Source organism: Misgurnus anguillicaudatus, unplaced genomic scaffold, assembly GCF_027580225.2.
Source record: "Misgurnus anguillicaudatus unplaced genomic scaffold, ASM2758022v2 HiC_scaffold_28, whole genome shotgun sequence".
NCBI classification, from domain to species: Eukaryota; Metazoa; Chordata; class Actinopteri; order Cypriniformes; family Cobitidae; genus Misgurnus; species Misgurnus anguillicaudatus.
This window is the reverse complement of record NW_027395278.1, coordinates 7286896-7302599: the sequence shown is the minus strand read 5'-3', so window position 1 is coordinate 7302599 and position 15704 is coordinate 7286896. Positions and strand designations below refer to the sequence as shown.

Genomic DNA, 15704 nt, shown 5'->3' with positions numbered 1-15704 from the left:
TCAAAATAAAGTAAAAAAAGCTCTACCTTTACTGTCACTGGGATGGTACCCTAAGGTTTGTTTTACAGGTATACAAAACATAATACAATGCTGTACATTTTTGGGGTTTTGTACATTTAACTGGTGCAGAATATATCCTTACACAATAGGTCTTTAGGGTATAATATTGTACCCAAAAATGTACAAAAGGAACTTTCAAAGGTGCCAAAAAATGCATTGAAATAGTATATTAAATTGTTCTTGGATATTTACATAGAATGTAACTTTATTAAAGGTGCAGTGTGTAAGTTTTAGAAGGATCTTTTGACAGAAATGCAAAATAATATACAAAATTATATTATCAGGTTGTATAAAGACCTTTTTTAATGAACCGTTATGTTTTTATTACCTTAGAATGAGACATTTTTATCTACATACATCAAGGGTCCTCTTACATGGAAGTCGCCATTTTATGCCGCCATGTTTCCACAGAAGTCAAACTTTTTTTACTAAGTTGTCTCCAACGATGACATGTTTTTCCGGTGGCGGCTACCGTAGCTTCTCTTTGCATTTCAAAATCGAGGGGCGAGCAGTAGACTGAGCCATTGGTTGCAATTTGCAACCTCACCACTAGATGCTGCTAAAATTTACACACTGCACCTTTAAGTGCAAAAATTATCTAGAAACATTTTACATGTCCATTTACAACCCTAGGATTTGTCCTTTGAATGAAATGGTCTAGTTTTGCATTATTTGGAAGGGTCATGAATAATAATCTTGAGCTCAGCTGTGAGGCAGATGTCAGTAGCTTACATCAGTAAACATTTTAACAACTTTGTAATTAATTTAATGTGCAATGTAATGTAGGGGGCTTACATCTTGACTGTGACATCACAGTCGGTGTTATGTTGAGCTTGGCCGGTTTTCCAGCAGTCTTTTGCGTCCAAGATGTTTACATAAAAATGAGGAAACAAATGCGTTTGAGGTTCACAATATGTCATAACCATGTACAGAGCTCTTATTATTCATCTATGCCTAGGTAAATACAGTTTTTTATTCTATGGCACCTTTAAGGGTACCACCTCAGTGACAGAAAAGGTACAATGTACTTATAATGTAGTTGTCATATTAAATCTGTTTGACTGTATATTTTAGTCACTGTGTATTTTCTACTTCAGGTATAAGAAACCAGAATGTGACAGTGCAGCTCGTTCTCGAGTCTCAGAGATGGAAGATCCCTTCAGAGACAGAGATCTGGCAGGTGAGCAAAACGGCTACCCTGTACCAACTAACTCTTTTTTAGTCTCCATCACTATGTTATGTATACTTGGGTTGAAATACAATTTCTAAAACAGATTTCAGGTTTCAGTCCTGCATGCTTAATTACACAGCAAAGCAACAGCTATGATTCCAGGCTGCTGAGTTGGTAGATCATTGAGTTAGTGGCGCTTAACGTTATGGGTTGGATTTCTAGGAAATATATATACTGATAAAATGCATACTATGGATGCAATGTAGATCAGTTTGGAAAAAAGTGTCTGCTTATTTCTTGTTTACTGCCAATTATTAAACTTTCTTTAAAAATAATGCCTTACAAGCATCACTACCAAAAATAGTTTTTCTTATTTCAGAGCCAACTTAGAAAAATAAAGTGTCATAGATCTTTATATTATAATACATAAATAAAAATATAAGAGAAGTATTATTAATATTGATTCATTTTACTAATATACACGAAATATCTGCACCATACATTGTGTTATTTCTCAATTATGCTTACAAATACAACAGAATACAATTTTTGTTTCTTGTTTGTGCTATGACATTGTTTGATAAATGAAAACAAGAACAAGCGCAAGGACACAGAGTACCACATGTTATAATTTAAATATGGTTTTCCTTTGAAATCTTGGCTTTCGCAAAGTTTACGGCCCCTTTTGCTGGTTTCTGATTGTGCCTCTTTCCTTCGCATTATAAACTACATTGTAACTGCTATTTTATTTCCCCCATCTGGTAAGTTTACAAAGTAAAACATGACTCCTGACTGTGCAACAGATGTGTGCCGTGGTTTACGATGGAGTTGACCACTGGGGAGGACAGCAGTGGGGAGCAGAGAGGTGCTGTCAATGCCTGGGGGGAGTTCATTGAAAATAATTTTTATGTACTCTTATTTGAATACTACCTGACACCAAAACAAATGACTTTGGCTTCATCCTTAAAGCATGGAAATGGGTATAAAATAAACTTTTGGGCAGATGCATGAGGATGCAACTGTGTAGCCTGCATACTGTAAAATTCCAATACATAACTATACTACATTATTAGGTTGGTACCAGCAAACTACCTTAAAACTCAGGGTATCTGGGACAGTTCTGGCCACGCATCTGGGACAGTTCAAAAAGTGCTACCCAAGGTGTTTCTCAATGTGTCGTAATAGTTAACAGGGCTACGGTGGTCTGCAAATGCACCCTTGTCACCTCTTTTAGCTACTATACACTTTACACCTAAAAGCAAAGCTGACTTCCAGTGCAGATTTTCCTTACTTTGCAAATTATTAAAATTAGCGTGTGCAATTTTTAAAACTTTTATATGATCAACAACCTTAATGATAAACTTTTATATTCTGACAATTCTTATGGCCCACTTAAAATGTTAGTGAAGTTTTCTGCTTGAAAATGTTAAAGGTGCAGTGGGTAATTGTTAAAACGATCTCTTGACAGAAATGCAAAATAATATACAAAACTATATGATCAGGGGTGTATAAAGACGTTTCTTTATGAACCATTATGTTTTTATTATGTTTCTACAGAAGCCCTTAACGGACAAACTTTTTTACTAAGTTGCTCTGACGATGTTTGTTTAGTGGCGGCTAACGTAGCTTCTTTATGCGTTTTAAAAGCAAGGCGTGAGCAGTGAACTAAGCCATTGGTTGCAATGCGCAACCTTACCTCTAGATGCCACAAAAATGTACACACTGCACCTTTAAACAGCAACTAATGTCGGATTCACGATTTTACATTTCCTTTGGTGTGTAAGTGTGTATTGGTACATGTTTACGATATGCAAAAGGTACAAACCCCAAGGTAACTGATGACGTGAGTTATCATTTCCAACCTAAATCTCTTTTCTTGGACTACAACAAACACACGGATTGTAGGCAACAGTTTACTTCCTGGGCCTGTTGAGATGGACATAATGGCCTTTATCATAATTCCTCCCGCCTGTAAGTTAACTCCTGTCAGCATTGCATTGTGAGCAAATCTTTCAAACATAGTTAAGGAGCTTCACATTTCCGGCTGACGTGAGAGGTATTCAGGCCAATCACAACATACAGATTAACTGGCCAATCAGGGACACAGTGCTTTTCAGATTAAGGATTAAGCGTATGAGGAAGGCAGGATATCTGGAGCTACAAAAATGTACGTTATGTGGAAAATAATGTGTTTTTGAACCATAAAACACATTGTATTATACTAAATACACAAAATAACATTGTTTTTTAGCAATGTGCACTTTAAGTGATTTATAATAATTTACTTGCTAACCCTCTGAAATGAATGCTTCGCTGTCTTTTTCATCCATGTACTGTAAATACCCACTGTGATGGTTGACTAGCACCTTTGCATCAGAAATAAGTATAATTTTTTAAATTTGAACTAGAATACAGCCCTATATGTTTAAGCCAGAAACTTATCTTGAAAAAGCTCTACCACCACAGCCTCCTATTTACACATTATACCGATTCACAAGTAGATGAAAACTCACTTGCAAAATACATTCCCAAATACTTTGTATTGAATTTAGTCATTTAAAGGTGGTGACATTGAAATCAATCCAAACTCATGCAGACAACAGTGAAAATAAGCCCAAATAGCATGTTGCACCCTGAGACATACTTATTACATCAGCTGGATGGAACATTACAATATACACATAAAGTACAGACTGTCTGGAGACCGAATATAGTTTTCATCTGTCCCATCATTTCTGTGCAAAGCCTTCATCATACTTTGCATGGAAAGCATTTGTAATAGCTCAGCCTGGTTGTGATGTGCCGTCAGTATCCATTGGATGGGCGGGAGGGTAAACTTTAGCCACTCTCTGTTAATGTTTAGATTCTTGGAAAGCTAAAATAACTAAAGTACCGTGCAAAGTATTATGCCACCATGCAACCTCTAGATTTATTGTGCGTGGAATGGTATAGTGACGTTATAGTATTATTTCTCAGTCTCTTTATGAGAATACACCCAAAAAATACAGAAAAAATGTATGCTGTATTAAAAAACCCATAAAAAAGCTTTAGTTTTGTAGTAAGTGTGGCCTTATCTTGAGCAATAGCAAGAACATGCAGGCTCACTTAAGTCTAAATTAAATTATTTTGTTCTAATTCTAATCTAATAACTTTAGGTCTCCTAAAAGAGTTCAAGATGTGCTGAGTGCCAAGGGAAGTCACACTAAAAACTATACTAAATGATAAAAACTACTTTTGAGCCATTTTTAAAGACATTTTGTTCTGAAAATAGTGTTTTTTTTACATCTTGTGCATTTGTTTTTATTTTGATCTTAACAAAGAGAGCAAAAAATACATATGGATGTCATAATTTTTGCACAGCACTGTACATCTATTTGCTGTGTTAATGGTTGTTCTGGTCCTACTTTCTCTTTCTGTTATCACAGTGGTACCAATACTTTTTTTGGAGCCCCCCGTGTACATTTAGAAGAGTCTGATGTTATGAATGATGATTTTATGAAATTGATGTAATTTTAAATGCATAAATGATAAAAACAACAAATCTAATATTGACACCTCTTTTCATTTACACAGAAGCAAAGTAGCATCAGATGTGTATTTAAACTGAGGTATAAATACAGATGTTAAAAATATAAAACACTGGCAAATGTACCGAGGGCTGGTAGATTAGAACAAAAATCTATTTAGTTGAATATTGTTTGTCATGTTTCATTAATGATTATTAATGCCAATTATTTTAAAATGTGTTTGCATGACATATTGTTGTAGGCTACACAGACCAAACAAGTTGAGAAGCATTTATAAATTATTTTACAGCTGTTTTAAGGAAAAACAACCGTTATTTATACTGGGAATAAATCATATACACAAAGCAAGCAAATAACAGAAGTGTTTTTTTATGTCAGGTAGTAAATGTGATTCTTAATTACCCCTTTAATAAAACAAGCTGCTCTGAAAAAGTTGTGTGCAGTTTTTAAATCAATTTTTTTTTGTAATGATTATGCCGATATTTCTTTAATTGAATCTTACAGGATGTCCAGAGGGAAAGAAAGTGGAATTTGTAACTAGTTTGTTGGATGCCCTTACTACTGACATGGTGCAAGCTATCAACTCACCAGCCCCCTCTGGTGCTGGGAGGTAAGAGTGTTTCTGTAGCTCATCTGATAAAGATTGTGGGTTTTATTACTAGGGGACATACATACTGTTAAAATTAAACATATATATGGCAAATGTCAGTGTCCCTAAACATTTATGTTTCCCCTGCAGGTTTGTTGAGCCTGACCCAAGCCACACACTGGAGGAACGGGTGGTTCATTGGTACTTTGCCCAGCTGGATAACAATCAGAGTCATGACATCAACAAGAAAGAGATGAAGCCCTTCAAACGCTACGTAAAGAAGAAAGCCAAACCTAAACGGTGTGCCCGCAAGTTCATAGACTACTGCGACCTCAACAAGGACAAGACTATCTCCCTTCAAGAATTCAAAGGCTGCCTTGGAGTCAATAAAGAAGGTGCGCTGTTTTGGTCAATGTTCTTATGATATAGTAACAGACATGAGAGACCGGATTTGATACTGGGAGTAAGTTTTGGCGAGGTTGTTTTGCTTTGGTGGAACCACATTTTGTTAGTTGTAAAATTTAGCTCAGTATAACATTGTTAGGGAAGTTACTTAATTTCCTCTGCTGCTTCCTGATTTAGTGAATACACAATATACACCGTGTTCCAATCAACTTCCTACCGGTTTGATATGGTAGGATGGTGGATAATATCAAGCATTAGTATTTCAATCGCAAGAAAACTGCAAAAGGGTATTTTCAAACATAAAAAGAAATCAATGAACAAGTAAAAAGTATTTATTTTCCAATTCTTTTAAGTTCATGTTTATCTTTTTGGGGCGGTTTCCTGGACAGTGTTTGAGCTGCTTTAATTTAAAAACACCTTGTCCTGTTTAATTTTAACATATTTGACATTGTTTTGTCTTAAGATGCTTATGTCTTTAGTTTTATTATATTTATAAAAAAACATCCGCTATACAGATTCTTTCTGAATGAGCCAGTGTACACCCAGAAGTCAACAATACATTTTAACAGAAATTCCGTAAATTCAAAATTCGTATAGACGGTTGCAGCAGTAACAACATAAACAAGCGGCTGCCGTGGTCCGCACATAACTTCCGGTAAACTCCGCTAAGAATAAAAAACAATAAAGTTCTTTAAACGCAGTTTATTTATATAACAAGCAAAAAACCAACACATAGATTGCCTAGGAAACCAAAACATTTGTTATTTACGGCGATGCATTTGTTCAAGAGATCAGGGGCCGGTTGCACCAGCTGTGCGTAAGTTACAATGTAGCTTAGTTACGACGTAAATGGGCACTATGTTACAACTTACGACCTACTAAATGTTTTCGCGTTGCACCATTAAACTTAGTTTAAACCTAACAATACGTTGTAACTAAATATTTACGGAAGCCTCTGTCCATGAATAGCGATTGGAATAAGATGTCTGCCAGATTATATTACATCGATGAGCTCGTATAAATTATGAAGAGCCGCAAGTTCGTCATCGAGTTTTCAAGAACTGTTTAATTTTCTGTGTATCCATCAATTGAAATAAGGTTTAACATTTCTTCCTGTTTATTTTCTCCTCCATGTGTGGGATAGATATTTTCAATTAAAAGTGTAATGTTTTGAGGTCCATTACGTTTGCTTTAACGTCTTTTTTAACTTTCAGTTTAGGCGAGTCAAGAATGAGTTTGAAATTACGTACTGTTCAGACTATTTCCTGTTTACCCATTATAAGGCTTGTGATTGGGTTAAGAAAAATAGACGTCATTCTATGCGACAACGCATTACTTTACGGAGAGCTTACGACCTACTAGCTACGTTCTGCCTTAAGAACAAATGGTGCAACCGAATAAAGTAAAGAGTTAGTTATAAACTAGCTAGTAGGTACTAAGCCTCTAGTTTGGACTTTACGTCCCAGTTTAAGAAAGAACTTACGAACGACTGGTGCAACCCTACCCAGTTTAGCAACTAGCCAGACAATTAAAAAAACTAAACCGGAAGTAAAGTTCGGATCAAGATGTGTATCGCGTCAGGGCACGTGCGTCCGATGAAACCAAAAAAGAAAATAGGTGAGCGCAGGTGAATCCGTGCAGTCTGTAGGCTTTTAAAGAATCTTTGAAACGCCAGACAGGCCATGAGGGTTAATAAAGCTTGGGGAAACAAGTGGAGATATACTTTTAGAAGTGACTGTATAACATGAGTCAAAAATTGGACCAGTGACATCTTTGCAAGGGTCAGTAGTTTCCTACTGCTGGAAAACATCAGTGGTTGAAGCATTGATAGGAACGGAACGTTACTCAGATGTCTCCATCATAGTGTGTTTCATTGCTAATGCATTTCTCTTTCTTGTATGTGCTTCTTATTACAGGTAGTACTACAAGCAGCAGTCAGGGTGCAAGGCAAGGGACCAGTTTGTTCAGTAAGGCCTGACTAATTGCTTTTGCACTAACATTTGCCTCAGCATCTGCAGAGTTGTTATAATATATTAACAATTGAGTAAAAGCAGTGTATTGTAGACACTTTTACAATAGAGATGGCACAAACCAGAGATGCACAGATATGCCCACCCAGTGTGCACCCAGTCTGTGTGCATGCATGTATTTTTTGTGAGCTAGGTTTAGTAGATTCTTATTTATTCAGGCAGGAAAAGACAGCAGATAAACAGGAAGTGACATCATGATGGAAATTTGGAGGGAAATTCTTTAGGGACAGTCAGGCTCACATTGTAGCTGTAAAGACACAAACAGGGTTAACATGTCTGCTGCACTAACCTTAGGTGAATGTGAAAACTGAAAGTGGCATAATGGTCACTTTATGGCAGTGGGCAGTTATCACTGCAGCGCCCAGGGAGCGATTGGGGGAAAGGTGGCAAAAATGTACCATTTGGTTGGGAGCCATTTTAACCCCAAATGTCCTGGGCTGGGTTTCCCATTAACGATTGAACTTAGGACTTAAGAGCGCTTTCTACGAGCTACTTAACTAACATTCAATGTTCATTTACGTTCGTTTCCCAAAGATGCATGTAAACAATCGCTCGCAGTTGGGTTTTAAATGCTCCTTACGAGTCGCTATCTGTTTGTCAAGTGCTGAAATGTCACTAATAGAATGACTCGAATTTGTAGCAGAAGCTTGTTTAGGCTAATGATCTTCAGCCGATGTGCACTAATATTTTTTATAATATTTTTCATTATTGTTCAATGACTTTTTAAATGTTTTAATAATTTGTGCATAATGAAATTGGTGGTGGTTGAGGAGATTAGCCCATTCATATGTAAAGCGCTATATAAAATGTAATGAATTAAATCACTTTATTATTATAAATATTATTTTCCGAATTTAGTTAGGTCTCGTCCCACTGCAAAATGCCTTCTGCATTTTATATTATAGTTTAGATTATTATTATTTGTTTTTAGTATCTATGTTTATTTATTATTAGGGATTTTTACACTGTACCGTAAATATTTATTTGGTTTCTTTAATCAAATGCCATTTCCCTTCATTTTTTTTTTTTACTGTAGACAGAGGCGTCGTGCCCATTCAAACTAAGGGGGCATGTGCCCCCTTGGTTTTTTTGAGCCAATGGATTTTGCATCCAACCTCAAAATCAAATAAGCGTCCATTAATCTGTTATTTGACTTTTAATCTATTTAATATGCACACTATTATACATTCTGTGCTGCATCCTTGTCACTTTTCGGAGATTTTTGCCGTTTTGATAGTGTTTTGATCATGTTACATTACTTTTATTCTGGCGGCAGCTGGTGCTGCAGTCAGCACAGTCGCAGACGTCATCAGCGTCTGGGCACGCTCACGAGCTCTCTGCTGTTGCTGGCTTGCTGCTGCATTTGGCTATCTGAGGAATTAAAACGTGTTAGAAACGCTCACAACATTTCCAAACCCCAGTACGGTAATGTGCAGTTAACCTCCTCTGTGTAGAAAATGTATGGTTTTAAATGTGACCGCCTCAACGTTATATTAGTAGAGATTCATCTTGTTGGCACAACGCCAAAATTCGCCAGAGTTCACGCGGGTGCGGAATCTCACATGCTCACATATGAGGTAAAATTTAATGCAAAAATCCGTTCCACTAATAATTTTATCTAAAAATATTTTTTAAAATCATTATTGAACATTAAAATCAATCACGTGGCTATAGCTTATGTCATTTTCGTTGTTTATATACTTTATGGATTTAAAATTACATTAATTTTATATGATAATGCAGTTGTTGTGCAAAATGCATTAATGACACAATTAAACAAGCCATTAAGACTTAAAAAAATAAAACATGCCGTTTCAGATGTAAATATGATGCAAATGTGTCATTATTCCGATTGAATAGTATTTGATATTAAAGTTAGTCATCACTTTTATTTTAAAGGTTTTTGCATTAAAGCAGGGGTTTTCAGATTGTTAGAAATGTAAGTGCCATGGAAAAGACTGAAAGCTCTATAATATTTCGTTTGTTGTCTGTGTATGCACAAATTTCTGTGAGCTGTTGACACTGTGCCCCCTTAAAAAAAATTGGTGCATGACGCCCCTGACTGTAGATGACTTATAGCAGCAATTGGTAGGAACCGTTGATCAGTTTGCTAGTACCAACTTTTACCAAAATTGTACCAAATACGTTTTACTTCTTTATTAATTTATGTTTAGTCATTTAAATTTGATTTCTCATTTGAATTTCTATTAAAGTAATTTAAACAAATAAACAAAGAAGAACCCAATAAATAAATAAATATACATTTAAAACATTACAGTATCGTAATTGCAGGAGTGCAATTTGCTGGTTGTTCTGCAGGTGATCCTGTAACTCTGTTGTCTTACGATGCACTTATGAATTAACGATTACTTCAGAGCACTCGTATATCTACAATGATTTTGAAGTGCTGCTTAAGTTACGAAGCTTTTGGGAAACGGCTCGTAATTCTAAAAGGGATCACACATAGGCCGCGCAGCTCAGCGTTGCACTGCGTCGTGTCTAGGACAACTCGGAGGTATCGTAAACCGGAAGTGCACATTAAATAGTGCGAGCTTCGTCAGATAGCGTCTACTTCAAAATGCAAAATATACGTTAGCAGCCAATGTTAATCATCAATGATTTGGGACAAATATGATGTTATTTAATGGACAAATATGATGTTATTTAATTTAATGTAAACTATGTGAGTGGCGCTGTGTGGCGCGACAGGGATTTGAGCAACTTCCTGAGTCAAAGCTGGGCGGAGCGGACAGGCGCCACCTGGCGGCGCCGGTGTGCGTATACTCATAGAAAACAATGTGTTCGATTTTTTGTGTTCGAGAATGGCACGCCGCTGCGCGACCCCCTTAAGATGATTCGTACGATTGTTTTTACGATCTACTTAGCCTTACAATGCTTTTGGGAAACCCGGCCCTGGCTGTTCGGCATGGTGGCCTGCAATCACCCGTTGTTTTAAAACATCAATGCATCACCATACGCTCAAATAATTCTGCCACTACATCACAGACTGAAAGGCTTTGCTACTTATGTTACTTATTACAAGAACACATCCCGTCTAATAGCTTATGTTGGACTGAACTACCATATTAGGAGTAATTCACTACTCCTTGCACACATCATTTGTCGTGCTTCATAGATAAGCAATGACAAGTGCATCAGTTGGTCTGTAAAATGGTTCCAACCTCATAAATCAAGTAAGGGATTCTCGAATAATCATCAGGATTCATTTATGCTTTTTTTGCAAATACAGTATATATCACAAAATACAGTGTTGTCATGCCATCATTGTTTATTTCTGGTAGAAAAGTGTGGTTTCGATATTAATCCTGATGTGTTTCTGTGTATCGGCCTCCTCTGGTTTGTGGTTCTCTAAAGTAGAACTTATTTATCTAAATGCTGCAATTTGTTGTATCCAGACCCACCTGTTTCTCTTTGCTAAATTACAGCTCAAGGTTTAATTCATTGAGCTCCTGTCTGTAGACGTTCAGAAGTCATGCGCAGCTTTATAACTGCTCTAAATAAGACTCCATGGCACAATTTACCTCACATTTGATTAGTGGTAGCCTTCAGTGATATTTTCTTTAGCGCCACCGAAAAAAATGTGCTTATTTATAAAGAAGACTGTTTATTTGAAATGATGGCAACCGTAATAGCACTGAGACCGAGACTTATGTCTCACTTATGTTTTTTTAGCGTCTGAGGGACAGAGAAACAGAGCAGAAAGCAAAGACACTCTGTCTCATAGTATGATGACAAGTCATTCCCTTGCTTCTCTGCACTCACCCTTCGACTTTAGTCTGTTTTTCCCAGCCATACTGTTTTGCTCGTAGTTAGGTGTTTAGCGTTTGATGACAGGCTTGCTTGCCCACTTGTACTGTCCTTTGTTTCCCGCCAGTTAGCTCTCGGACCAGTGGGATTCCCTTGTTATTAGACGCATAGCTGCTGTTTACCCTGGCTTCTGGGCTCTGGTAGCCTAGCAGAGACCCGCTGAGGGCTCAGCGAAGGCTGAGCTCATGTGTTTACCCTGGCGCTGCCCACTTCAACCTAAAAACAGTGGCCGGGAGCGGGCAAGAACGTCAGTGGCCCAGTGGGCCATGACTAGCATGGCCAAGACAAACAGCTGGTTCATTTGGATAGCTGAGGGGGCTTCTCCTACCCAGAGCCAACGAGTTTGCTTTTCGACACCCCCTCCTGTATACAAACGGGGTTGATGAATTGCACCATACTTCTCCTAAAACACAGTTTTATATCTTGTCGCTTAAGTGTGCTGGAATAAAAATTGATGAGTGTAATGTAGTCACGATTTGGGACCACAAAATAAGCCACGTTGAGAGCCAGAGGAAATTTTCTTGATTTGGCATTAGCCGTGTATGATAATGGACGTATGACAAATGGTTTTATATGCATGCATTAATAAAGTGATTTTGTAACGTCATACTGGAGCCATATTTCCTTATATGCAGAAACTAATGCATTCCATCTATTAATGCATTCCATCTATTAATGTGCTGTAAGTACATTCCCTTTTTATTAGTTACAACACAAGATGAAATACCATATAATGTTTGTTTTGAATCATGTTTCAAACAAAAATGATTTAGCTATGGGTAAGTTTTAAATGGAGTTCAAATTCATTTTGCTTTACGATGCCAGGATCTATAAAATACCCCTTCCATGGGTTTTTATTATGTCAGCATTTGCTGTTAATCTGCTAACAGTAAGAAAGCATAACATTCACCCTTTAGGAGTCATAGAGTACCTCAAAAACATTCCTACTGTAGTTTTCAGAACATTGTACTTAGTATGGTGATAATATGTTGTGTAATGACAGTACATTTACTTTAAAATGTCTATAGTTATGTGAAAACAAATAAATAAAATGTGCACTTTTTTAAAAAAGTGCATCACTGCAGAGTAAAGTTACCTATAATATAGATTCAGAGACACTGGCTATGTAGCAGACACACACATTGAGACCCCATGCATCATAGTAGACCTTATTAAATTGTTTGATGAGTGCAGTTTTCCTTTCTGATGGTATGCACTATATGACTGTATGAAACTCGGGTTGGGACATAAAGAAGGGCTAGTCCTATTTCTCAAATTGACTATAATCGACGCTTCATATCACAGCTATGAAGTATGAGTCACTACTTAAAGGCATTCCATGCAGTTTGACGTTTTTGTCAAACAGCGACCCCTAGAGTCACTGGGGAAAACTTGCAACTGTCGTAATTTCGCATGCCCACTCTGTACGTACCTGTAAGGATAATGTTGGGCGTGAGATGGACTCCGAAGATAATGACCAGGGAATGTTTCACAATTTCATACAAATATTAGGCTACTGCATGTCTACTAAACTACAGATGATGGTAATAGGATAATAAGAAGTTTATGCCAAGTGTAGAGTAGGCATATAATAATAAAGTAGCCTACCGCGTTTGCTGGCTTATTACGTTTTTACAAGATTGCAGCTTAATCACAAGTAAACAGTCTATAGTCTAACGTTATGTCTACTGTATAATTGTATTTGTTTTTTAATTGTAATGTAAACATTACAAAATGCATTGACAAAGTTAATTGTATACGTTGCATTATTTCATAACATTGGCCGTTATTCGTTGGCCATAAGAAATCGAAATTAGACAAATGACTACGTACACATCACAACACAACACTTGAGTTTAGATGGCCAAAAAAAAAACATGTAAGAGAAACGAGTGTTTGTTAGCAGGTCTGCTAAATGCTCTTATGATCGTAAGCTAGCTAGACCCTTGTTGAAGTTATTTTACTGGTGTAATTATCAACACTGGATGAATGAACAGCTTAGTAAAAAAATACACACTACAAGCAAGCGCAACCACATACAACATAGACCGCAAACAAATTTACAAATAAGAGATTTACTTACTTGTCCATCAACAAGATCGCCAGATCAGCATCCCTTTTGCATCCAGGGCTGTCTATTAGCTCACGCCAACGAGTAAAAACATGACCGAGTGGGACTCTTGTCCGGTTCCTAACTCGGTCAGATTCTCTTTTTCGCTTTCTACTCTCTTCCGAACGTTCTCAAATGCGCGCGTGCAGTTGTTGTTACAGGCTTGTTTGACTTCATGCAGCGCTGCAGGAACCGACAGCCGGATGACATCAAAGTGCCGTCTCGAATCATTCTCGCGGTACTTTTACGTCATCCGACTGCCGGTTCTTGCAGCGCTGCACGAAGTCGAACAAGCCTAACGTGTGTGACGTCGTTGCCGTAAAGCAAGTCGTGATTCTCGCGAGATTTGTCAGGGGCGGTTCTCTCAAGCTTGCATTGCTGGTTCTGGTAGCGGCGTCCTTCCCGAGCTTCAACAGGGGGATGATTCGCCATACTATGACGTCGTTTACCATCGAAATGACTTTGAAGCTGTTATATTAAGGTAAAATAACTGCATGGTGTGTCTTTAATACTACAAGTTATTTGTAACAGAGGAAGGGACTTCATATTCTAGAAAGAATGTTATTCCATGATTCCTGTATTAGTCATCAATAGTCTTGTCCTATTTTCCCAGAAAAGAAAGACTGATATTGGAAGTATCTGCTAAAAGTCCAGACATATATAGGCATATACTGCTCATTGTCTGCAATACACACAATCACTTTCCAGCATGGAGCCAGCATTCATGAGTTTTAGAACTCTAAAAAGTGGATTTAATTTTCTGTGGATTTAATGAAATTTTTTACACCAGTGGGACCCATATTCAAGGTCTCGCCTAGGGCCCCATAACCCCAAGGGCCGGCCCTGCCTGCGAACATGCAAGTGTAAAATTTCACCCATCATGCAGACATTGGGCCCTATCTTGCACCCAGCGCAATTGACTTTGTCAGTGACGCATGTATCATTTCGTATTTTGCACTGGCGCACAGCGGGTTTTTCCCTCCACAGACGCACGTCGGCAAACTAGGGAATGAACTTGTGCTCCCTAGGCGGTTCAGCGCAAAAAAGGAGGCGTGCTCCGGCGCAAACCATCTCTTCTGCTATTTTGCAGTTTCAAAAAACAATTGCGCTACTAACCAAAAAAAACTAGTCTAAAGTCAGTGGCGCGTTGCGCGTGGTTCATTATGCTATTTTAAGGGCGCATGCTTGACCATAATGTATAGCATGCACAACGCGCATTGCTTATCTAATCTACACATATGCAACAGTTATTTTTGTAAATCATAAATTGTTACAATAAAAAATATAAGATAAGGGAAATCATTCAATCATAAATTGTTACAATAAAAAATATTAATACATGAGATAAGGGAAATCATTGTGGTGAGCATTGTGGTGATAGTTTTTCTTTATTTTGTGTGGCAGCGTTAAACAATTATCATGCAAATAACGATAAAAATATTTTCATAAGTTTGTTGTGTGGCTGTATTACGTTTATTTTATCTAAATAATAATTTAAATGTTTTCATAAGAAACCTTCATGTATGTGAACTTGATTTGTAAGTGTACTTTGGGGTTGAACCTTGCTTGCGTCCGATTTCAAAGTCCCCAAACCCTTTCAGCGGTGAGGGTGGATGCAGCGATGTCCTCCTGTGTGCCCGGCGTGCCCGATTTATGCTGGCAAGCTTGGGATCCCCCCGTCTCCTGACATCATTGTAGTGCTTGGCGCAGCTGATGAGACAATTGCGGCTATTTCCTCTCACGCCTGTTTATCCGACGCTGATTTGGGCGGGTTTCTCCCATCCCCATACAAAACAACTTCTCTGTCTTTGACTGCTCTTACAAGAACGTCGGTCTCCTCGGCTGTGAACCGCTCCTGGCGTGCGCCTGTCAAATCCGTCATAATAATAGCAACCCGCCATGGAACTTGCGCCCTTGCGTTTAAAGGGAATGTTGGATAGCGTTCTGATTGGTTTATTTGACGTTACGCCCAAACCACACCTAT

At 37.8% G+C, this 15704-nt stretch overlaps 1 protein-coding gene across 2 annotated transcripts in view; it reads left to right on the top strand.

The window, feature by feature from the left end:
- The window catches only part of LOC129442872 (SPARC-related modular calcium-binding protein 1-like), a 118720-nt gene that overhangs the window by 60797 nt on the left and 42219 nt on the right, over window positions 1-15704 (top strand). The window contains exons 11-14 of one of the 2 annotated variants that reach the window (XM_073864917.1): window positions 1158-1240; window positions 5263-5368; window positions 5498-5742; window positions 7669-7719. In XM_073864917.1, coding sequence (XP_073721018.1) covers window positions 1158-1240; window positions 5263-5368; window positions 5498-5742; window positions 7669-7719 — 485 coding nt within the window. The remainder of the gene's footprint in view (window positions 1-1157; window positions 1241-5262; window positions 5369-5497; window positions 5743-7668; window positions 7720-15704) is intronic. The other variant, XM_073864916.1, reaches the window with a different exon arrangement.